Below are 22,597 nucleotides of genomic sequence, written 5' to 3' on the forward strand. Positions count from 1 at the left end.
ATTTTATGTGGTGCTAAGGGTTGAACCCAGTGCCTCACACTTGCTAGGCAAGTGCTGTACCACTGAGCCACAACCCCAGCCCATTAATATCTGTTTCTATTGAATAAAAACACCTTCATGTGGGCTCTGGTATGAACTGGTGTCTGCTCTAGTATAGACTGAGCAGGCCTCATCACTGGTTTATCTTATGCTTGTATGGCTTGATTTTAGTTTTGTATTCCCTGTAAAGGAATACCACCATTGAACTCAACACAATTTATAGTGAAATAAAATTAAAATATTGTAGAATAAATTATCATGGTTAAATAACTACCACAACAATGAAGCAATAAAGAAGTAAATGAGGATTGGGAGTATGGCTCAGCAGTAGAGTATTCACCTACCATGTGTGAGGCCCTGGGTTCGATCCTCAGCACCACATAAAAATAAATAAATAAAATAAAGATAGTGTGTCCAACTACATCTAAAAAATAAATATTAAAAAAAGAAGTAAATGAATGAGAGTTTTATACTTCACATTCCTACCCCTCTGTAGTTAATATTTTCACATGTATCTTTTTGGATGTATTTGTAATCCCATACAAAGGTGTGCATTTATAAAAAATGTTTGAATAATTTTTAACAGTTACTTCTATAGCTCATAGCCATATCTTTTGTTTCTCTTTACAGCCATTATACCTGCCTATGAGTCCTTTATAATGTCCCTTTGTGCCTCTTCTCACAAGGAGTTTTCTCAGCTGCTGCCTGTTCAAGACATGGATATCAAAAACTCACCATCTAGCCTTAACTCTCCTGCCTCCTACAACTGCAGTCAATCTGTCCTACCCCTGGAGCATGGCCCCATATATATCCCTTCCTCCTATGTAGAGAGCCATCACGAATATTCGGCCATGACATTCTATAGCCCTGCTGTGATGAATTACAGTATTTCTAGCACTTCAGATAACAATGAAAGTGGGCTTGGTCAACAGACAGCAAGCCCACATGTATTATGGCCAACTCCTGGGCACCTGTCTCCTTTAGCAATTCACTGTCAGTCCTCACTTCTGTATGCAGAGCCTCAAAAGAGTCCTTGGTGTGAAGCAAGATCACTGGAACACACCTTACCTGTCAACAGGTAAATGTAGTCTTCATTCTAAACTGCAGTTCGTGGGCATGATGCACTTTGCTTTGTGGTTTAATGAGAAGAAAGATGTGTGTTATACAAGGTCTTTATTTTGTCACCTAGATAACTTAGAGCACCAAAAACATATGATGCCCTCATTAAAAGGTTGTGCTTGTAGATAGGTATCATGGGGAGAATTCACTATCGTGACCACTGTCTTTATGTGATGAAGATTGACCTTGAATCAGGCTGGGGTTGTGGCTCAGCAGTACAGCACTTGCCTAGCACGTGTGAGGCCTTGGAATCGATCCTCAGTACCACATAAAAATAAACAAGGTAAAGGTATTGTGTACAACTAAAAAATTTAAAAAAAATTAAAAAAAGATTGACCTTGAATCACTTTCCTCCTAATGAAGCTATTTGGGTTTGAAAAATAAATCTTTACTTTCAGGTTAGATCTTTTTGTCAGTCACAACTTAGTGTTCAGGACAAATTGTTTCCAGGATAAAAGTAAATAACATGCTAGCCATGTGAAGGCTGAAAAGGTAATTAGTACAAGCTTTCTAAACCATGAACTAAAACAATACTTTAAGAAGTTTGGTGAGAAAATACATAAATGTAGGCTTCTGTTAAGTTTTTCTGAAATTAAATATTTGAGCTCTTTAAATGCAAGGTAACATGATGAATTATTTCAGTCTAAATTTTTATGTTTTTAATAATTAGTATGGCTATAGAGGGAAAGGATGGTATCAAAAGAAATAAAAAGAAGAAGAAATAAACTTCTAAATCAAGCAGAGTGCTACGTTAGGGCATGTTGGGTATTGAAATTCATCACTTTTGAGAAATCAGGCAGAGGATAATGGCTCTGTGATTCAGCATGTGCGTGGCGCATGTGGGACCATAGGTTCAATCCTCGGCAAGCATATTTAAAAAAGGAACTTTGAGAAAATGTTATATAATAATTTTAGTTTTCTTCTTTTAATAACAACTTTGTATTGGTGGATAAAAAAGAGAATATAAAAATTGTAGGTAACTTTAAAAATTTGTGTTTTGTGTTGTGTGTGTTTGTGTGTGTGTGTGTGCATGTATAGTATCTGAATATCCAATTGTTCTCCACTATTTTTTTTTTTTTTTGTAACAGGGATTGAACCCAGGGGCACTTAACCACTGAGCCACATCAGTGTTTTTTTTTTTTTTAATTTTTTTTGTAGTTATAGATGGACAGAATGCCTTTATTTTGTTTATTTTAATGTGGTGCTGAGGATCAAACCCAGTGCCTCATACGTGTGAGGTAAGTGCTCTGCCACTGAGCCACAATCCCAGCACTCTGCCACTGAGCTACATCCCCAACCCCCCTGCCCTTTTTATGTTTTATTTTGAGACAGGGTCCTGCTAAGGTGCTGAGGCTAGCCTCAAACTTGCTATCCTCTTGAGCTACTGGGATTACAGGTGTACACCACCACTTTCAGCAAAAATTGTAGATAACTTTTTTTTTTTTTGGGTGGGGGGTACTGGAGATTGAACCCAGGGGCACCCAACCATTGGGGCACATCCCCAGCCCTTTTTTTGTATTTTATTTAGAGACAGGGTCTGACTGAGTGGCTTAGCACCTTGATTTTGCTGAGGCTGGCTTTGAACTCATGATCCTCCTGCCTCAGCCTCCCGAGTTGCTGGGATTACAGGTGTATGCCACCATGCCCAGCAAAAAATCATAGGTAACTTTTTTGAAGTAATGTTGGGTTGGGGGCATATAGCTCAGTGTTCAAGTCCTCGTCTCACACATATGACACACTGGGTTTGATCCTCAACACTATAAAACATAAATAAATACAGTTTAAAAATATAAAAGTAATGTTTTTCTTTAAAATAGGAAATATTTTTGTTTCTGAGCTTGAATTCTAATAAAAGTTTTGTTAATATTTGGACAAATTAAGTAATAAGTCAGTAATACCCCTACTATTCCCTTTTCAAAACAAACATGCTCAGACAAAATTAGGAACTTGCCAGGTTTTTAGTGCCCCCTAGTGTTCCCTTGCTGGGTTCTGTTCCTCCTTGGTGCCCCTTGCCCAGCAGCAAGCTTTGAGCCTCTGTTTCCTTCCTGTGCATGGATGGGCATAAACTCACCTAACCACTTTCACACATCAGTCATTCTCCACATAGATCTGATATCAGTAACAGAGGTTCTGCTCCATCAGATTTCCTAGAATACATTTATCATGAGTCCTGGAAGGCAAAGAGATTAAATTAGACAATGTTCATGCCTTTTTTTCTTCCCCCTAAAAACCCTTCCTTTCTCTTCATGCTCTTTTACAATGGATATTTTCTTTGCCTTCCCAGAGAGACACTGAAGAGGAAGGTCAGTGTGAACCATTGCACCAGCCCTGTTACTAGTCCAAGTTCAAAAAGGGATGCTCACTTCTGTGCGGTCTGCAGCGATTATGCGTCTGGATATCACTATGGAGTCTGGTCGTGTGAAGGATGTAAGGCCTTTTTTAAAAGAAGCATTCAAGGTACAAGAGTATTGTTAAACTGCTCTTTTAGTTTTCCACTTTTGCTTTTAAACAGTTTTACAGAGATGACCTGGTAGAAATTTCAGCAATGACCTGTTTGATATATTCTGTTCACTGAAGATTGGAGGATCATGTATGTTTGAGAGTGGGCTGGGAGGAGCCAGTATGTGGGTTGTTTCAAGTGCACAGAACTTTATCTTTGATTGTCTTGTTCTATGCCACAACCCTAAGGTCATATAGCCAACTTGAATGGGTTTTGCTCCTCCCTTTACCCCCAGGATCATGGGGAGATGTCCAGTTACAGTTTCAAAAAGATAATGCTTGGAAAAGGTGTGTACTTGTTAGGAGGTGCAGAGATTTAATACAGGGCATGCTTAACAGGCCTGACAGTGGGATGGCTCCTGAGGGAAGGAGAATAAATAGATTTTATGGAAATGGTCAGAAATCAGGAATTCAGCTGCGGTGGACTTTGAGAATTGATGAAATGCTGTCTTCTTACTTTGAATTTCCTGCATGGCTCCCTGTTTTCTGCTCTGGTATTAGATCAGTTCTCTAAATTTTCCAATTTCCTTCTGGGGTAGGGTTCATGTATTTGGTTTGCTAATTTTCAAAAATCACCTTTTCATCAATTTCAAGTTGTGCATGCCTGGCTTCAGGACCAGTCAGCCCAATTCTGTACACATCCTTGCCATCACTCCCTCCCATGCCAGCCTTGATTGTGCTGAAGTCTCTCTTTTGTTGTCTGTGTTCCTTTCTTTCTCTTTGCCTCATAATCTCTTCTTCAGATGCCCCTACTGAGCAATGTTCTTACATAGAGTTCCTTCCCCCACCTACCTACCTACCTTTCTTTCTTTTTAAATTTTGAGACAGGGTCTCTCTAAGTTGCTGAGGCTGGCCTCAAACTTGTGGTCCCCTGCCTCAGCCTCCCAAGTTGCTGAGATTCAAGAATGTACCATGAGGTCTTCTTCCCTTTTCTATCAAAGCCTCAGTGCCTTTTTTTTTTTTTTTTTTTTTGGTACCAGAGATTGAACTCAGGGGCACTCAATCACTGAGCCACATCCCCAGCCCTATTTTGTATTTTTATTTAGAAACAGGGTCTCACTGAGTTGCCAAATATCTACCCGTTGCTGAGGCTGGCTTTGAACTCATGATCCTCCTGAGCTGTTGGGATGACAGGCATGCACCACTGAGCCTGGCTTAGTGCCTTGTTCTTTTTTTAAAAAATATTTATTTTTCAGTTGTAGATGGACACAATATCTATATTTTATTTATTTATTTTTATGTGGTGCTGAGGATCGAACCCAGGGCCTTGCACATGCTAGGCAAGTACTCTGCCGCTGAGCCACAACCCCAGCCCCAAATTCCTTGTTCTTGACCAATTAAGAACAGCAGCCTTAAGGGGTTCATAGTGTGCAAATGGGAAATAGCAATTAACTTACCCACTGATAAGTGCAGATTAAGAGGAAGTTTTACCTGAAGCAGAGAAGCACCAATAGCACCCAGATGGTGGTGAGGAGAAGAATGTTGGTGGATAAAGTCATCTTTCTATGTAGCCTCTGAAATTTACCCTGTTTGATAACCACTCATTCGTCCTGGATCTTCCAAGTAATAGCTCTTTGGCTTCATCTGAAGCTTCCTCTGTGAAACAGAGATACTCAGAGTTGTTCTAAAGATGAAATAAAGTTGATTATGGGAAATATATCCAATGCTTAAATATTTTTTTATTTACGATTATCATAGCAGTGAATTATTAGGCCAGGTCCAGTTTTTTTGCTATATGTGATGTGGACAGTTCATATTTTCTGAAATTCAGAACTGAATTCTTGATATACATTTTTTAAATTTTTGTGGTACTGGGGTTTGAACACAGGGACACTCCACCAATGAGGTATACCCCCAGGCTATCCCTCCCCGCCTTTGAATTTGAGACAGATCTAAGTTTCTGAGACTGGCCTTGAACTTGAGATTCTTCTGTCTCAGCCTCCCAAGTCAGTGGTATTAAAGGTGTGTGCCATCACACCGGCTTGATATGATTCTTGAATTCTGTATCTTTCTGAGATTCTGGAATTTTACCCCTTGAGGATTTAAAAAAAATAATATATATATAATTTTTTTAGTTGTAGTTGGACACAATACTTTTATTTATTGATTATTATGTGGTGCTGAGGATCCAACCCAGGGCCTCCCATGTGCTAGGTGAGCACTTTACTGCTGAGCCACAATCCCAGCCCAAGGATTTTTTTTTTCTTTTTTGGTACCAGGGATTAAACTCAGGGGTTGTCAACCACTAAGCCAAATCCCCAACGCCCCCTCTTTTTATTTGAGACAGGTTCTTGCTAAGTCGCTCAGAACCTCACTAGGTTTCTGAGACTGGCTTTAAACTTTCGATCCTCCTGCCTCAGCTTCCTGAGCCACTGGAATTATAAGGCATGCACCACCGTGCCAGCTCCTTGAAGAAATTTTGGTCCATTACAATTAAGTATGTCTTTAAAAAAAAAAAAAAAGAGAGAGAGACTCCTCTTTTTTGCTGTTGGGAAAACATCTGTCTGCCTGAAATATCTTTGAACCTTGAGACTATAGCTGATAACAGTTGAAAGTAAGTTTTCCCAATGTCCTTCCTTCCTCCTGCATCAGCCAGGAATGTAAAATTCTAAATATGCAAAAAGGAAAGAGTTTATGCTGTGACAACTACTTTTAAGGCCTAAATGATCCTTTCTTTGGACCTTTTATATTTTCATAAATACTTTGCAGTAATTGAAAATGTCCACTCAAATGTCTCAAATAGGCCAGGATGGTACACTGTTAACTTGAGAAACTGGTTACATTTAACACTGTTTTGTTTTTCTAATTTTAAACTTGTCTTGCTAACTCGATTCATAAGCTCCAGGACCACATCTTAATACATTTCGGTCCCTTTCCCTGGACGAGTGCACTGCAAGCCGTTTGTGCTGGGCAGTCCATTAGTGCTGACCTTGTTGGCTTCTTCGCACACTGAGTTGCCATTAGAGATGCTGCCGTTTCTCTCCTGGGCTGTGGAGCACAGAGCAAGGGAACCCGGGGAGAAGCTCCTCATCATTCCTGGTCCAGATGAAGGCATGGCTTAATTTTTAAAAGCTTGTTCTTTATTTTACTTCTCCTTCCTATTAAAATCCACTTAATGAATATTTACTGAGCCCTGTACTAAGCTCTAGAGGGTACAGTGTTGAGCAAGACAACAGTTTGTGCTTTTTTTTTTTTTTTTGGTACCAGGGATTGAACTCAGGGGCACTCGACCACTGAGCCATCATGTCTGCAGCTCTATTTTGTATTTTATTTAGAGACAAGGTCTCACTGAGTTGCTTAGCGCCTCACTTTTGCGGAGGCCTGCTTTAGACTCAAGATTCCCCACCTCAGCCTCCTGAGCCCCAGTTGTGCACCACCACGCCCGGCTAGTTTGTGCATTTTGTTTACTTGCTGGTACTCAACAATTCTGTGAATGATGATTTTTAAAACATCAGTCCTGCAACTGCAGGGAACGTATAACAACTTGAATGATAGCGGAAGACCTTGAATTTCAGACAGTGAATACCTTAACATGTATTTCTGACACAATACAACTGTCAAAATCAGGAAATTAACATCAGGATGCATTACTGCCATCGAATCCTCAATTTTCCCAACAGAGCCCTCTGTAGCACAAGAATCCAGTTTCAGAACCAGACTTTGCATTTAGTTGTTATGTTTTTATTCTCCATTTGTCTAGAGTAGTTCCTGAGTCCTTCTTTGATTTTCATGATTATAAGCACTTCCAAAGATTTAGGCCATTTTGCAGAATGTCCCTCCCTTTGGATTTGCCTGATGTTTCCTCATCATTAGTTTCAGGTTAACATTATTGGCAGGAATAAAAATTTCAGAGATGATTCTGTGGCGATGACGCTGTGTTCTTTCCATTAGCTCCTTTTGTGTGGCGCATGATTTTAATTTGTCCCATTCCTAGTGATGTTCATTTTGGTTACTTGATTTAAATGATGTCTGCCAGGCTTGTATTCTGTAAAAGTTCTGTTTTTTCTTTATTTTTTTCTTTCTCTTTGTAATTCATAAGTCTTTTTGTTAGGAAATCCTTTGAGACTATGCAAATATTCCCGTTCTTCATTAAACCTTTAGTTAGTTAATTTATATTATTATAATTTATGATATCCTATTTTTTGCAATGGATTATTATCTTTAGTATCATTATTTATTATTTTGATATCTGTATTATTTTGGATTTGACCATCAGGAAACCTTAAAGTGACAGAAGTGTCTTTTTTGACATGTTCTTATAATTCTTTGGGCACTTATTCATAAGTGAATAAGAGAAACTGGTTACATTTAACTAGTTTCAGGCTTATCCATACTTTGCCTGTCCCAGTCCTGGGATAAGTTGTTTCTCCATGGAGCCCCATTTTCTCCTAGTGGAGAACGGTATTTGTAGTCTGGCATGGTGGCTACAGGCCTGTAATCCCAGTGACTTCGGAGGCTGAGGCAGGAGGATCTCAAGTTCTAGACTAGCTTCAGCAACTTAGCCAGACCCTGTCTCAAAATAAAAAATAAAAAGGCCTGTGAGGTAGCTCAGTAGTAAAGCTCCCCTGGGTTCAATTCCCAGTATACCCTCACCAAAAAAAGAAAAAAAAGGGAGAAAGAAAAAAAATCTGAGTACTAGTTTTCTCCTTGCTCTGGGAGTGTCCCTGCTTCCAAGTCTTCTTAGGGGACAGCATTAAGTAATATATATATTGTGTGTGTGCATACATATACATGCTGTAGAAGTGTAACAGAAGATTTGTTCTAGTTTCTTCCTGTTTGCGTATTTGCATCTTCTTTCTCTAACATGAAGAACATGTTTCTTATTATTTTTACTGTTTGCTTCTTTAATCAATACCTCTATATGAAAATTTTTTTATTGTTACTGCCCCTGTTCATCCTCCAGGCAGACACCCTCTTCACTCCAATGGGGCTTCACTACGCCACCATGGGGATGGTCCCACATAGAAACCTTTGTCACCCTGCTCAGGGTCCACCCTCCCCACTATCCACCACACCTAGTTCACTGGAGAATAACTAATAGCAACAAAACACTTCATTGTCACAAATTATGATCTATATTCATTAAAAAACATTCAAATTATGTGGAAAAATAAGTGTAGAAGAAAGTTAAATCACCCCCAGTTCTACCACCCAGAAGTAATTACTCACATAAGTGATGAGCCTTCTAGCTCTCTGTCCTTATATGCAGAAGGAAAGATAGTTTAATAAAATATGTAGAGGGAAAGATCAAAATACTTTAATAAAAATGAGACTGTATTATTAGAGATGCTATCTTTTGAAATAAAAGATAGTTAATTATGTTATTTAAGTGTAACTGAAGAAAAAGGGCCTAACCAAAGATCAAAAGAACTTTTCTTTGCTAAATGAGATACTCATATTGGTAAAAAAAAATGTGGAGTATGTTAAAAGGTTGGAGTTTTTATTTGCCACTATGCAAAAAAAAAAAAAAAAGAGAGAGAGAGAGAAAAAAAAGTAGAATTCTGTATGCATTATATTCAGTTTAAAGAATAGGAAAGCAAAAGCCCTGTGTAACCAGTGCTCAGGTAATGAGATAGGATATTGCAGTGCCCCCAGGTAATGAGATAGGATATTGCAGTGACCCCTGGGTGGCCCTTCCAGTCATAGCTCCTTCCCTCCCTCCAGGGGTAAGACAGTCATAACTTCTGCCTTCCTTGCTAAGATTTTACCACGTGTGCACATATCCCTAAGCACTATAGTTTCATTTTCTCTGTTTTTTAACTTTGCATAAATTGAATCCTCTTCCTCTGTGTCCTGTGACTTATTTCTTTTCTGACTTATTCATTTATCATTGAGATTCATCCATTGCCTACTCTGGAAATCTGATCCATTTAGGCTTAAGGTAAGAAGTTCAGGCTATGTTGTTTATTAGAAAGATACAATGAAGAAATAAAGGCACCTCTAGGGGTGGTGGTACACTCCTGTAATCCCAGAAGCTCAAGAGGCTGAAACAGGAGGATCAAAAGTTCAATTTAGCAACTTAGTGTGGCCCTAAGCAACTTAGTAAGACCCTGCCTCTGCAAATAAAAAACAAAAAAAGGGCTGAGGATGTAGCTTAGTAGTAAAGTACCTCTGAGTTCCATCCCCAGTAGCAAAAATAAATTTAAAAATTTTTAAAAGAGCTGGATGTGGCCGCACACCTGTAATTCCAGTGGCTCGGGAGGCTGAGGCAGGAGAATCTCGAGTTCAAAGCCAGTCTTAGCAATTTAGTGAGGCCCCAAGAAACTCAGCAAGACCCTCTTTCTAAATAAAATGTAAAAAAAAGGCTGGGTATATAGCTCAGTGGTTGAGTGCCACTGAGTTTAATCAATCCCTCTTACCAAAAGAAAAAGAAAGGTACCTGAATGCTCTATTTATTTTTTATCTGTTTTATGATAGTCTCCATTTTCTAAACCTTTCTCAGACCCATGTGTCCCTTATCATCCTTTCTACGAATGTCCAGTCCAGACAGTCTCTCTCATTTACACAACTATAGCAGGTTCTCACTTGGTCTCCTGTCCTCCATTGGTTCTGCTGACTCTAATCCATTCTCCATACTGCATCTGAAATAACTTTTTTTTTTCGTATTTATAGATGGACAGAATGCCTTTATTTTATTTGTTTATTTTTACATGGGGCTAAGGATCAAACCCAGTGCCTCACACATGCTAGGCAAGTGCTCTACCACTGAGCTTCAGCCCCAGCCCATGAAATAACTGATTTTTGAAATATTTTATCTCTGCATGAAATAAAAGTGTAATTGTCTTAGAGGTTGTTATCTAACAAACAACTTAAATCTTAATGTCCTATTACACTGAGCATTAGTTTTTGTATGGGTGGATCTATGGGTTGATTAAGATGGTTCTATTCCATAAGGCTGACCCTGGCCTTTGGGTTGAGTTCAGGTCTTTTCCACACATCTCCACATTCTCCTTGGACCAGTGGCTACCTTTTAGGCACTCAAGAGGTCAAGCCAACTGTTAGAACAGCACATTTATTAACATACCATTGCTAAAGTAAGTCCCAGAGTCAAACCCAACATCAGTGGTTCAGAAATGTACTCTGTGCACTCTAGCCTATCACAGGGTCACAAGGTGGAAGGAGGGAGGGAGTGAAACAATGAGAACAATAACCCACCACAGCTAAAGAAGTACTTTCTGTTCTTATGTAGATTGCTAATTTCTGTTTTAAAGTTTTGTTATTGGTTCATTATAGTTGTACATATTAGTGAGATTCATTGTCACATATTCATACATTCATACAACATAATCTGGTCAGTTTCATCTCCCAGAATAATTACTAATTTCTTTATTTGTTCCTTTTGATTTACTTTTCTTATTTGGTTATGAATTCACATAAAAAATATTATATTAAATCCCAAAGAGGGATATATGTAAAAGCCTACAAGCAGTTGAATTTGGTGAATTGATACACAACTCTTGAGGAATTCTTTGATTTGGAGCAAATCAATTTCATGTGACTTTCCCTTTCCATGTCCAAAGGAGAATATTTCTAAATGTATTTCTTTATTTATTTTGGTACTAGGGATTGAACCCAGGGCACTTAACTACTGAGCGACATCCCTAGCCCTTTTTTATATTTTATTTAGAGATAGGTCTCACTGATTTATTTAAGGCCTTGCTAAGTTGCTGAGGCTGGCTTTGAACTTGTGTTCTTCTTGCCTCAGCCTCCCAACCTGCTGGGATTACAAGCTTGCACCACCGTGCCCAGCCTAAGCATGTCTATTTTTTTAAATTCTAGTAATATGAGGGAATAACCTATTAGCCAAAAAGCAAGGTCCTGAGCTATTCTTAGTTCTCCTTTACTTGTTGTCAGGGTGTCACTTTGGCATTTGTATCTGTATCTGTCCCCTATCTCTCACGTGGATAATATGCTTTTCCCCACATTTTTTTTTCTTGGTGCATTAGAGTTGCACATAATGATGGGATTTGTTGTTACACACTCGTCTGTGTACACAATATAGTAATATAATTTGGCCAGTATCACTCCAGCACTTATCCCCACCCTTCCTCTTTTCTACCCCTCCATCTCTTTCCTCTACTGATCTGCCTTTGATTTCCATGAGGTCCGCCCCCACCTTTCTTTTCCTTTTTCCTCTCTAGCTTCCACATATGAGAGAAAACATAGTCCCTTGACTTTCACTTAACATGATGGTCTAGTTTCATCTATTTTCCTGCAAATGACATAATTTCATTTTTATTTATGACTTAACAAAACTTAATTGTATATATGTATATATATATATATATATATATATATATATACACATATATACAATTATCACATTTTCTTTATCCATTCATCTGTTGATGGACACCTGGACTGGTTCCATCATAGCTATTGTGAATTATGCTGCTATAAACATGGTATGTGTGTATCATTATAGGGTGATGGCTTTAATTCTTTTAGATAAATACTGAGGCATGGTATAGCTGAATCATGGGGTGGTCCCGTGTCTGGTCTTTTGAGGAACCCCCATACTGATTTCCTTAGTGGTTGAACTAATTTACAATTTCATCAACAGTCAACTGGGTAATATTATCAGTGTTGTTGCCCTGGAAGAAATTTAACCAAAATATTTTAACAAGAACCTTCATTTTTTTTTCCTCTACTGTAGGACATAATGATTATATTTGCCCAGCTACAAATCAGTGTACCATAGATAAGAACCGGCGTAAAAGCTGCCAGGCCTGCCGGCTTCGGAAGTGCTATGAAGTAGGAATGGTGAAATGCGGTGAGTGTTCACTTGCCTTTTGTTGTATGGAGCCATGCCGAAAACTGTGTCTTTCGAGGAACTAGAGGGCACATAACCTGGATAAGAGATTTAGGACATAGTGATTATCTTCAAGTGTTTGTCACACCGTATTGACCAGTTCCCTATAGCTGCAGATGTCAGAGCTGGGATGAGTGTGATCAAACTGCCAGAGGCAGATTTTTGGCCCCAAATGCGCAAGAACTTGCAAAGTTCATGTGGGTCTAGCAACAGAATAGGCCACTGTATGGGCTAGGGAACTTCTAGCCACTGAAATGTTTAACAGGCTGGATGGCCACCTTCCTGAGACCCTGAAAAGTCCCATTCCAAGAACGACATCCTGGTTTAAATGTCCACAGTGGAAACTTATGACAAGAAAGTAGAATATCTTGTGGGTTATTTGGGTAGCTATGGAGAAGTGTCTTGCTTCCTTCTACTAGCTTTCTAGAAGTGGAAAAAATACATACAGGAGTCAGAAACAGATTTTGTTCTATGACAGTATGTATGTGTGTTTATATATGTATGCATAACATAGTACACTATATAGTATATAGTGTATATAATGTATAGTATATATACATGATATGTGTGCATACATGCTATACATACACATGTTAAAAAAAGAAGAGCACTTTAGTATAACAAGTCACAAAGATGCCTACTCCTGCTCTCTCCACCTGGATAGCTTTTAATTTACTTGTCTGTATACACTTTTTTTGTGTGTGTGTGATGGTGGTGAGGACTGAATCTAGGGCTTTGAGCTTGCTAGGCAAGCATTTTTCCACTGAACTACATCCCTAGCCTGTTTATTTTTATCTTTATTTTTATTTTGAAACATTAAGCTCACTAAGTTGCCTAGGCTGGCTTTGAACTTGCAGCCTCCTTCTTCAGTCCCCTCAGTAGCTGGGATTATAGGCGTGCACCATCATACCCAGTCATGCTTATTGTTTATATATATTTCATATCAGCTCTGCCTGTGCTTTTCTTATTCTTTTGCTAGCCTATATTTTGCCTGGAATTTGTTGTAACTTCTTTCTTGGTAACTAATTATTTGAAAAAAATTAAAATGAGCATCTTTCTCTTTTTCTCCCTGATCATCTTTTAGTAGCTCTGCTTTTTAAAATTCTCTGGTTCTTTTCTTTTTCTCTGTATGTACAATAGATTAGAACCCTCACCTAATTCACAAGTACAGCAGAACTATCTTAATTTGATCACATTTCTTGGGCTTTTGTTTCTGTGAAAGTTTACTTGAAAGCTTTGAACAAAACTGTAAAGGACTAATAGCTAAGAAGGGGGAGAAATCACAAACTTAGGAATGTCTAAGTTGTTGCTCTAGTTCCCCCCCCCACCTTGGGTACCAGGGATTGAACTCAGGGGCACTCAACCACTGAGCCACGTCCTCAGCCCCATTTTTTATTTTATTTAGAGACAGGGTATCACTGAGTTGCTTAGCACCTTGCAGTTACTTTGAACTTGTGATCCTCCTGCCTTAGCCTCCCAGGCCTCTGGGATGATAGGCGTGTGCCACTGCACCCAGCCATGTTGCTCCGTTTTAAAAATGCTGCCACTGGGTGCTGGGGTTGTGGCTCAGTGGTAGAGCACTTGCCTAGCATGTGTGAGGCACTGGGTTCGATTCTCAGCACTGCATGTAAATAAATAAAATAAAGGTCCATTGACAACTAAAAAATATTTTTTAAAAATACTGCAACTGGAAATCCAGAGATGACATATGGGTATAGTCCATGCAGAAAGGTGATTTTTACAGGTGTCAGAGATGTTTAAAGAGAAAGCCTTTAGCCTTTTGACAAAAAAATTACAAAGAAAAGGTCTTTATTTTTAAGTTAAACAATATTTTAAGGTGAGTGTAGTGTGTGCGTTTTTAAAAAACAATGATTTCCAGTTTAATCTTAGGTCAAGGGCACATTGTGTACTAGGATCTGTTGGACAGCTCTAGTCCTCCGGGTTCAAGGCAGCACCCACAGTAGGAAGAGCATGAGGGTTGGACTCCTATGGACTGAGTGTCATTTCGTTTCTTTCTTTCTTTTTTTTTTTAAAGAGAGAGTGAGAGAGACAGAGAGAGAGAATTTTAATATTTATTTTTTAGTTTTCGGCGGACACAACATCTTTGTTTGTATGTGGTGCTGAGGATCGAACCCGGGCCGCACACATGCCAGGCAAGCGCGCTACCGCTTGAGCCACAGCCCCAGCCCCTCATTTTGTTTCTTTACTTTTGGCCTCTCTCCAGATGCCCTTCTTGTCTGTCCTTCCCCCAAACCCTCTACTCACACTTTACTTTCTATTCAGTCTTGGAGGATTGGTAGTCTCCCTGCATTCTGGATCCTCCTGCACCATCTACATTCCCTTTTTAGTCATAAATCATGTCTCTGTGACTAATTTTTTCTTCTTTACCTCTGATCTTTTCTTTCCTACTGATGTGTTGATATAGTTATTTAACATAGGAGGACAGCTGCCTAGACTGACATCAGAGATAAGGCCTCTTTACAAGGATATGTTTCCATGTAACTATCCAGGAAAACAATCTCAATAGCCACATATTTATCCCTGTGTTGGGACAACAGCTCAGCGTCTTTTGAGTGTCATCTCTTTACTCACCTGATATATATACTTTCAAAAAATGGATTTGGTAGGTAGTTGGTATAAAATAAGAGTTAAACAATAAGACAATAGTTACAAGGACAAGCTCTGGATTCATATGATTGGTTAGGTTTAGATCCTGCTCCTGCTAGTTTCTAGCTTTCCTAACTTGGTCAATTTTTTTTGAGCTGCCTTGTGTCTGGCTCCTCCTCTCTGTATTGAAGATATTAATAGCACCTGTCCTTCTAGGGTGACTGTCAGCACAAGATAGATAATCTGTGTACAATACACAGTACCTGGTATGTAGAAGCTTCTGGTTGATGTTAGCTGCCATTATATCATTTATTACAGTCACCATCCATCCTCTTTGGGCTGGGACTATTTTCTACACCCTATTTGTTAGTTTGTCATTAAGCTCACTCAGAGGCAGCTGCCTAGGTTGTAGTGTCAAAGTCATAGCATTAGAAATGTCCTCATATAAAATATGAATTCCTTCACAAGGGCTTTGTTTTATGGAACCTGAAATTTCCAGAACTCACTAAAGGGCCTGGAACATAAGACTTGAAAGTCTTTCACACGGGGAAAGCACATCTCTTTTGTACACTCCTTAGCCTCACACAGGGTACAAAAGAGAAATGTGTGATTAGAGAAGTGCTTTGTAAGCCACACATTTTATTCCATGTTATTCTGGAGTATAATTGAACTTAAATATTTATAACACTCTAATTGCTAATAAAATGAAATATGTCTTAAGCCAGGCATGGTGGCTCATAGCTGTGATTCCAGTGACTTGGGGGCTAAGACAGGAGGATCACAAGTTCAAAGCCAGCCTCAGCAATTTAGCAAGACCCTAAATAACTCAGTGAGACCCTGCTCAAAATAAAATTTTAAAAAGGTCTGGGGATGTGGCCCGTGGTTAAGCGCCCCTGGACTCACTGCCCAGTACCAAAAAAAAAAAAAAAAAAAGAAAAGAAAAAAAAAAAACGAAATGTATTTTAAACTTTTAATTCTTTTGGTAACAAATTTGATTCAACTGTTCCTGAGTGGATAGAGCCCTTCCTTTTACTATAATTAGCTAAGACTAAATTTCCTTGGGAAACAATAGTTTATATTTTCTCATGCCTTCTAGTTAATTAATTAATTTATTTTTGGTACCAGGGATTGAACCCAGGGGGCAGTTGACTACTGAGCCACACCCCCAGCCCATTTTATTTTTTTTATTTTGACACAGGGTCTCACTAAGTTGCTGAGGCTGGCTTTGAACTTGTGATCCTCCTGCTTCAGCCTCCTGAGTTGCTGGGATTCCAGGCATGCACCACTGTACCTGGCTCTAGCTAATTTATTTCATTGCTAATTTTATCTTTATTTTAACATCATCAAAAATGATCTGACATCAATTTTAATTAAGATTTTCTTTATGACCTGACATGTGAAAATTTTTATAAATATTTATGGTCTGTGTAGATTAAGCTTGTCAGTTGTGCAGTTGAAATGTTCAGCATTCTCACTTTTCTCTCAACTGTTTGCTCCATCAGTTGCTGAGGGAGATTACATTACTATATCCAATAATAATAGTATATTTGTTAATTTCTTTCTTTTATAATCACTTTTTTAAAATATTTTTTTTAGTTGTAGTTGTAGATGGATACAATACCTTTATTTTATTTATTTATTTATTTTTTATGTGGTGCTGAGGATCACACCCAGCACCTCACATGTGCTAAGTGAGTGCTCTACTGCTGAACCACAACCCCAGTCCATCCATTGTATTTTTTAAATATTTTTTTTTATTTGTAGGTGGACATATACCTTTATTTTATTCATTTATTTTTTTTTATATGGTGCTGGGGATTGAACCCAGTGCCTCATGCAGGCTAGCAAAGCGCTCTACCACTGATCCACAACCCTGGCCCCTCTTCCATAGTATTCTGATCCAAAAACCCACATTAATAAAACATTTTGGTACTAACACAGGAATAGAAAAGTAGATCTCTAAAACTGAATAGAGAATCTGAGAAAAGATAATTTTATATGTAATTATTTATTAATGAAAAGACGTTTCACATCAGTGGTGAAGTCTTATTCAATAATTACTATTGGGAAAATTGTATATCCATTTGAAAAATATAACATGAAAATAAATATCATATCATATCATATCATGATATAATATAAGTATGCATAAAATTCCAAATAAATTTGAATCACACAAGTGTTCAAGAAGATAAAGGAAAATATATAAAATATTGATATAAAGTAAAAAGATTTGATTCTGCATTAAAGCTTCTTATGACAAAGGACACCATGAGCAAAATTAAAAAACATATATCAAGTAAGATAGCCAGATATGGTGATGCATGCCTGTAATTCTAGCAACTATGGAAGCTGAGGCAGGAGGATTGCAAGTTTGAGGCCAACTTTGGCAACTTAGCAACACACTGCCTCAAAATAAAAATTAAAAAGGGGGGGCTGGGATTGTGGCTCAGCGGTAGAGCACTTGCCTAGCATGTGCAAGGCCCTGGATTCGAGCCTCAGCACCACATAAAAATAAATAAACAAAATAAAGATGTTGTGTCAAACTACAACTAAAAAATAAATATTAAAATAAAAATTAAAAAGGGGTAGAGGTGTAGCTCAGTGGTAGAGCACTCCTGGGTTCAATTCCCAGTACACAAAGAAAAACAGCAATTAAAAAAAAGCAAATAAGGGCTGGGGTGGTGGCTCAGTGGTAGAGTGCTCGCCTAGCATGCATGAGGCACTGGGTTCGATCCTCGGCACCACATAAAAGCAAACTAATGTATCCACCTAAAAAAAACAAAAAACAAACAAACAAAAAAGAACTAAAGATACATAAATAAATATTTTTTTTAAAAAGCAAATAAGATGAATGTTGCATCTAACAAAGTTATCTATCAATACTATACAAAGAGCCTTTTTAGGTTTTAGGGAAGAAAGGGGCAAAATACACAAATAGGCAATTAATAAGTAAAGAAATACAAAGGACAAACATATTAGTTAACCTTACTAGTAACTTTAAAGATACAAAGTAAGGCAAGACTGTTTAGCCCAGCCTTATAATAGCAAATATTAAAAATGTTAGTCCTTATAAAAGCAAATATTAAAAATGGTTTTTAGGGGCTGGGTTTGTGGCTCAGTGGTAGAGTACTTGCCTAGCATGTGCAAGGCCCTGAGTTCGATCCTCAGTACCACATATAAATAAATAAAATAAAGGTATTGTTTCAACTACAACTAAAAAATATTTATTAAAAAAATGATTTTTAATGTTCAATGGTATTATGTGAGAATAGGTGGTCCTTAAACTACTAGATTATAATTTTTGAAACACTTTTGGGGAGTAATCTGTGAATGTGTATTAAAATTTTACATGTATGTATGCCTTGGTTCAACAATTTGATTTCTTTGAATTTATTATAAGGAAGTAATTTGATACATATACAAAAATGTATGTTTATTATAATATTTAAACTAATAGAAAAATTGTAGCAAATTAGATTAACTTTAGCATGGAACTCTAAATAAATGATGCTATACTAATAGAACAGAACGCTATGTGCATTTTTAATTGTCATATGACATTTTTATTTATTTATTCATTTATTTTTTGTGGTGCTGGGAATGGAACCCAGGGCCTTGTGCATGCGAGGAAAGCATTCTACCAACTGAGCTATATCCACAGCCCTTCATATGACATTTTTAATGAAAAGAGAAAAAGAAGGTTATGAAATAGTACCTATGCCATGATTCTAATTTTGTTTATAAAATATGAAAATGTATAAAAGCATAAAAGGCTGAAAGTATTTATGTCCAAAGTCATTCTCCTCTCTATTTTCCAGTTTTTTTTTCAATTAATTTATTTGAAGTAAACTTGTTTGTGTAAGTTGTGACAAGAACACGTGTTACACATATGTGTATATGTGCATACAGATATGCATACATACATGTGTACGTATATATCCATATATTTAAAATATATCATAAAGTGTATTATCAATGTTGAAGTCCTAACTTTTCCCTATTTTCTACCTGAGGAAAATTCTTAATTTTGTAATTTGGAAACTGAGATATGTCCTCATGCTTTAAAAGAGAAATGGATTTAGTATCCACAGATGACCTTCAAATGGAGATTTAATATGCCTAAAATGTCAAGTTTTTGATTTTGTTAATACAGTCACAACTATAGTAATCTTCAGTCCAGGCCCCAAGGCTCCAGAAAAGAAGTTGACCTTCTGTTCTCAGACGCTTTCTGAGAATAGACTCGGGTCCTTCAGTGATATCATGGCTGCGTTTTTTCCCTGGCCATCAGGATCTAGCCTCTGGATCAGAGCAAACACTGTATGGCCATCTGATCTCCCCTTCAGGCTCCCGGAGAGAAAGGTGCGGGTATCACGTGGTGAAACGACAGAGAAGTTCCAGCGAGCAGCTGCACTGCCTGAGCAAAGCCAAGAAAACCGGTGGGCACCTGCCACGAGCCAAGGAGCTGCTGCTGAGTGCCCTGAGCCCCGAGCAGCTGGTGCTCACCCTCCTCGAGGCGGAGCCACCCAATGTGCTGGTGAGCCGCCCCAGCACACCCTTCACAGAGGTCTCCATGATGATGTCCCTCACCAAGCTGGCCGACAAGGAACTGGTGCACATGATTGGCTGGGCCAAGAAAATTCCTGGTAGGGCTCTCTGGGTCTTCGCATTTCATTTATTTCTAGAAAGGACTGCTCCTAATATTTTTGGGTTGAGAGTAAAAAGTAGATGTCCAGGACTTTGTCTAGATAGTTAACAATTTGACATCTTAATTTATAACTTAAAATGTGTTCTTTTCTCCTATGTTGAAAACATAGCTTCAACATTTCCTGGAAGGCAGTGTGGTTTAGAATTCTTGGACTTCTCAGTTCCTCTCTACCTGACATGTTGGTACAGAAGGAGTTGTACCTGGCCTGTTTCTGTTCCTGACTCCCTTCTTTTCCCTACTCCCTGGGTCCCTCCTTGCACGCACCCCATCCTCTCTGTACACATCTCCAAAAGACACTGCCTGTTGGCTGCCTCTCATTCCTACGTGTGGTCTGGGAGAACAGTCTCAGAAAGAGACATACCTGGGCTCTAAAATTGAACTTGGGACCATTTGGGCAAGAAAGTCCAGGGTTTGGAACCTGGAACATAGTTAAAAGGTAGATCTATGACCTCCACATTGACTGGGTCTGTTGGCTGTGGACTTCTCACCTTGAGCAGGTTGGGGTGAGGTAGGGTACAGTATGATCAGCCTGAAAATGAAAGGTTTGTCAGATCCTAAATAGGAAGTTTTAAAATATTTTTCCAATCAAGGAAGTATCAGTGTTATATACATAAGTTAATATACAAAGATTAATAGAGTAAACCAGCAGTTGAGGTAACACGAATCAATAGACCAATAAACCTGGCATGCTGTCAAGTCAAAAGCAGGCTTAACTGTTTTTGAGTTGTCATTTAGAACCTACATTTTTCCATCCTATAAAGTAAACTTTCCATCCTATAAAGTAAACCAGACCTATTTATAGTATATATAGACAGTCCTTGATTTAAGATGGGACTTATAATTTTTTAATTTTATGATGGTGTGAAAGTGTACCCATACAACCATTCTGGTTTTCTCTTGTGGCTCAGTATTCAATCATGAGCTATTCAGCATTTTATTATAAAATGGGATTTGTGTTAGATGATTTGTATCCAACTGTAGGCTAATATAAGTGTTCTGAGCATGTTTGAGGTAGGCTAGACTGAGTTACGATGTTTGGTAAGTTGAATTTAATACGTGCTTTTTTTTTTTTTTTTTTTAAGATAGGGTCTTGCTCTTTCCCAACATAGCCTCAAGTGACACTCCTGCCTTAGCCTCCCCAGTATCTGACACTACAAATGTGTACCGTAGTACCTAGCTCTACATGCATTTCTCTTTTTAATTTTTTTTTGAGGGGAGGGGTACTGGGGATTGAACACAGGGGCACTCAACCACTGAACCACATCCCCAGCTCTATTTTGTATTTTTTTAAATATATTTTTTAATTGTAGATGGGCACAATACATTTATTTTACTTATTTATTTTTATGTGGTGCTGAGGATCAAACCCAGTGCCTCACACATGCTAGGTGGGCACTCTACCACTGAGCCACAACCCCAGCCTCTTATTTTGTATTTTGTTTAAAGACAGGATCTCACTGAGTTGCTTAGTGCCTCACTTTTGCTGAGGCTGGCTTTGAACTCACAATCCTCCTTTCTCAGCCTCCCTACCTGCTGGGATTACAGGTGAGTGCCACCAAGCCAGGTCTTGCAATTTTTGGCTTAAAATATTTTCAGCTTACTGTGGTTTGTCTGGATGTAACCCCATTGTAAGCTGAGGAGCATCTGTACCTGAAGTACTATATTGTGCTAAAACTACTAATTAGTATCTGAACTAGTGTTTCTATGGAGGAGTGAATTTAGGATTCTAACCTTGTATGGCTGCAACACATCATCCTCCGAAAAGACATCTCCATCCACTTCTTTACAGTGGCCTAAGAAATGAGGTCTGTCTCCAGGCTCTAAACCCCTGGCTTCAGAGGCAGCAACTGCATTAGGCAAACTGTAAATATTAGGTGGGGGTGAGAAGCTAGGTGAAGAAATGTTGGGGATAGAGAGCTGTGGGAACTAAGACCCTGTCTCTCATGGTCCTTTGTGGGCCTGGGCTCATTCCTTCGGAGTTTTCTGAGGATTTTCTGGTGTCTGGCTTTGTTTTGTTTTGTCTAGCATCTTCACCTTTGCCAGAATGATTTCATTTTCTCTGCTGTTTCCCACAGGAGAAAACACTGATGCACTTTCCTTCAGTTTTTGCTTTGAATGCATAAACACTATTTTGCAGGATCCCACATGGAGAGTAGTGGTGAAATTATTCCTAAAAACTCTGCAGCTTCTTTGTACTCTAACAAAAGTGAACTTTTAAGCCATATTAGTCCTTCTTTAAGTGTGGTGTTTTGAAAGTTTTGCAGAAAATTTAGGTATAGGCTTAAGGTGTGATTTTTCTCTCCCTGCAGTTGACATAGTCATTAGCCAAACCAAAATGGTATTAAAATATCATCTAGCCTCAGTCTTGTCAGATATCTATAAAAATAGACATCTTCATCTCTCTTGGGTAGGTGTAGTGTTTATAACTGAGTGGAATTGGAATGTATGTACATAAGAGGGACCTGAACTGGGCTATGTGTGTGTCTAGGGAAGGGATTTGTCCATCTTTACATTCATTACTCCATTGAACTCTCCTTTGTGCAGATTCACAATGTAATCGCTCAAAGATTTGAATCATGTGTGTGGTCTTGGTGCTGCAGTTTCCTCATTGGTAAAATGAGTAGGTTAAGTGATCGTACCTATAGGAAGGTTTCAGAGGAAGGCAAGAGTGCCCCCATGTTTCCTATAGAAAATAGTCTTAAAGGAGATTAAATAACTAGCTAGGAGGGGACTGAGCTAATGTTCAAACTGAAGTTCATTCTATGCAAAGACTTTGCCTTTGGTTACCCTGCCTGCTCTTTTTATCATAGCAC

At 38.4% G+C, this 22,597-nt stretch overlaps 1 protein-coding gene across 3 annotated transcripts in view; it reads left to right on the top strand.

The window, feature by feature from the left end:
* The window catches only part of Esr2 (estrogen receptor 2), a 62,800-nt gene that overhangs the window by 12,805 nt on the left and 27,398 nt on the right, over positions 1 to 22,597 (top strand). For 2 of the 3 annotated variants that reach the window (XM_046461321.2, XM_058584601.1), the window contains exons 2-5: positions 670 to 1,117; positions 3,443 to 3,615; positions 12,314 to 12,430; positions 19,423 to 19,722. In XM_046461321.2, coding sequence (XP_046317277.1) covers positions 699 to 1,117; positions 3,443 to 3,615; positions 12,314 to 12,430; positions 19,423 to 19,722 — 1,009 coding nt within the window. In that variant the 5' untranslated portion in view covers positions 670 to 698. Of the gene's footprint in view, positions 1 to 174; positions 1,118 to 3,442; positions 3,616 to 12,313; positions 12,431 to 19,422; positions 19,723 to 22,597 lie in introns of those variants that run through there. The other variant, XM_058584599.1, reaches the window with a different exon arrangement.

Source organism: Marmota monax, unplaced genomic scaffold, assembly GCF_021218885.2.
Source record: "Marmota monax isolate L192 unplaced genomic scaffold, Marmota_monax_Labrador192_F-V1.1 WCK01_AAM20220418_F8-fsc00001, whole genome shotgun sequence".
Classification (NCBI taxonomy): domain Eukaryota; kingdom Metazoa; phylum Chordata; class Mammalia; order Rodentia; family Sciuridae; genus Marmota; species Marmota monax.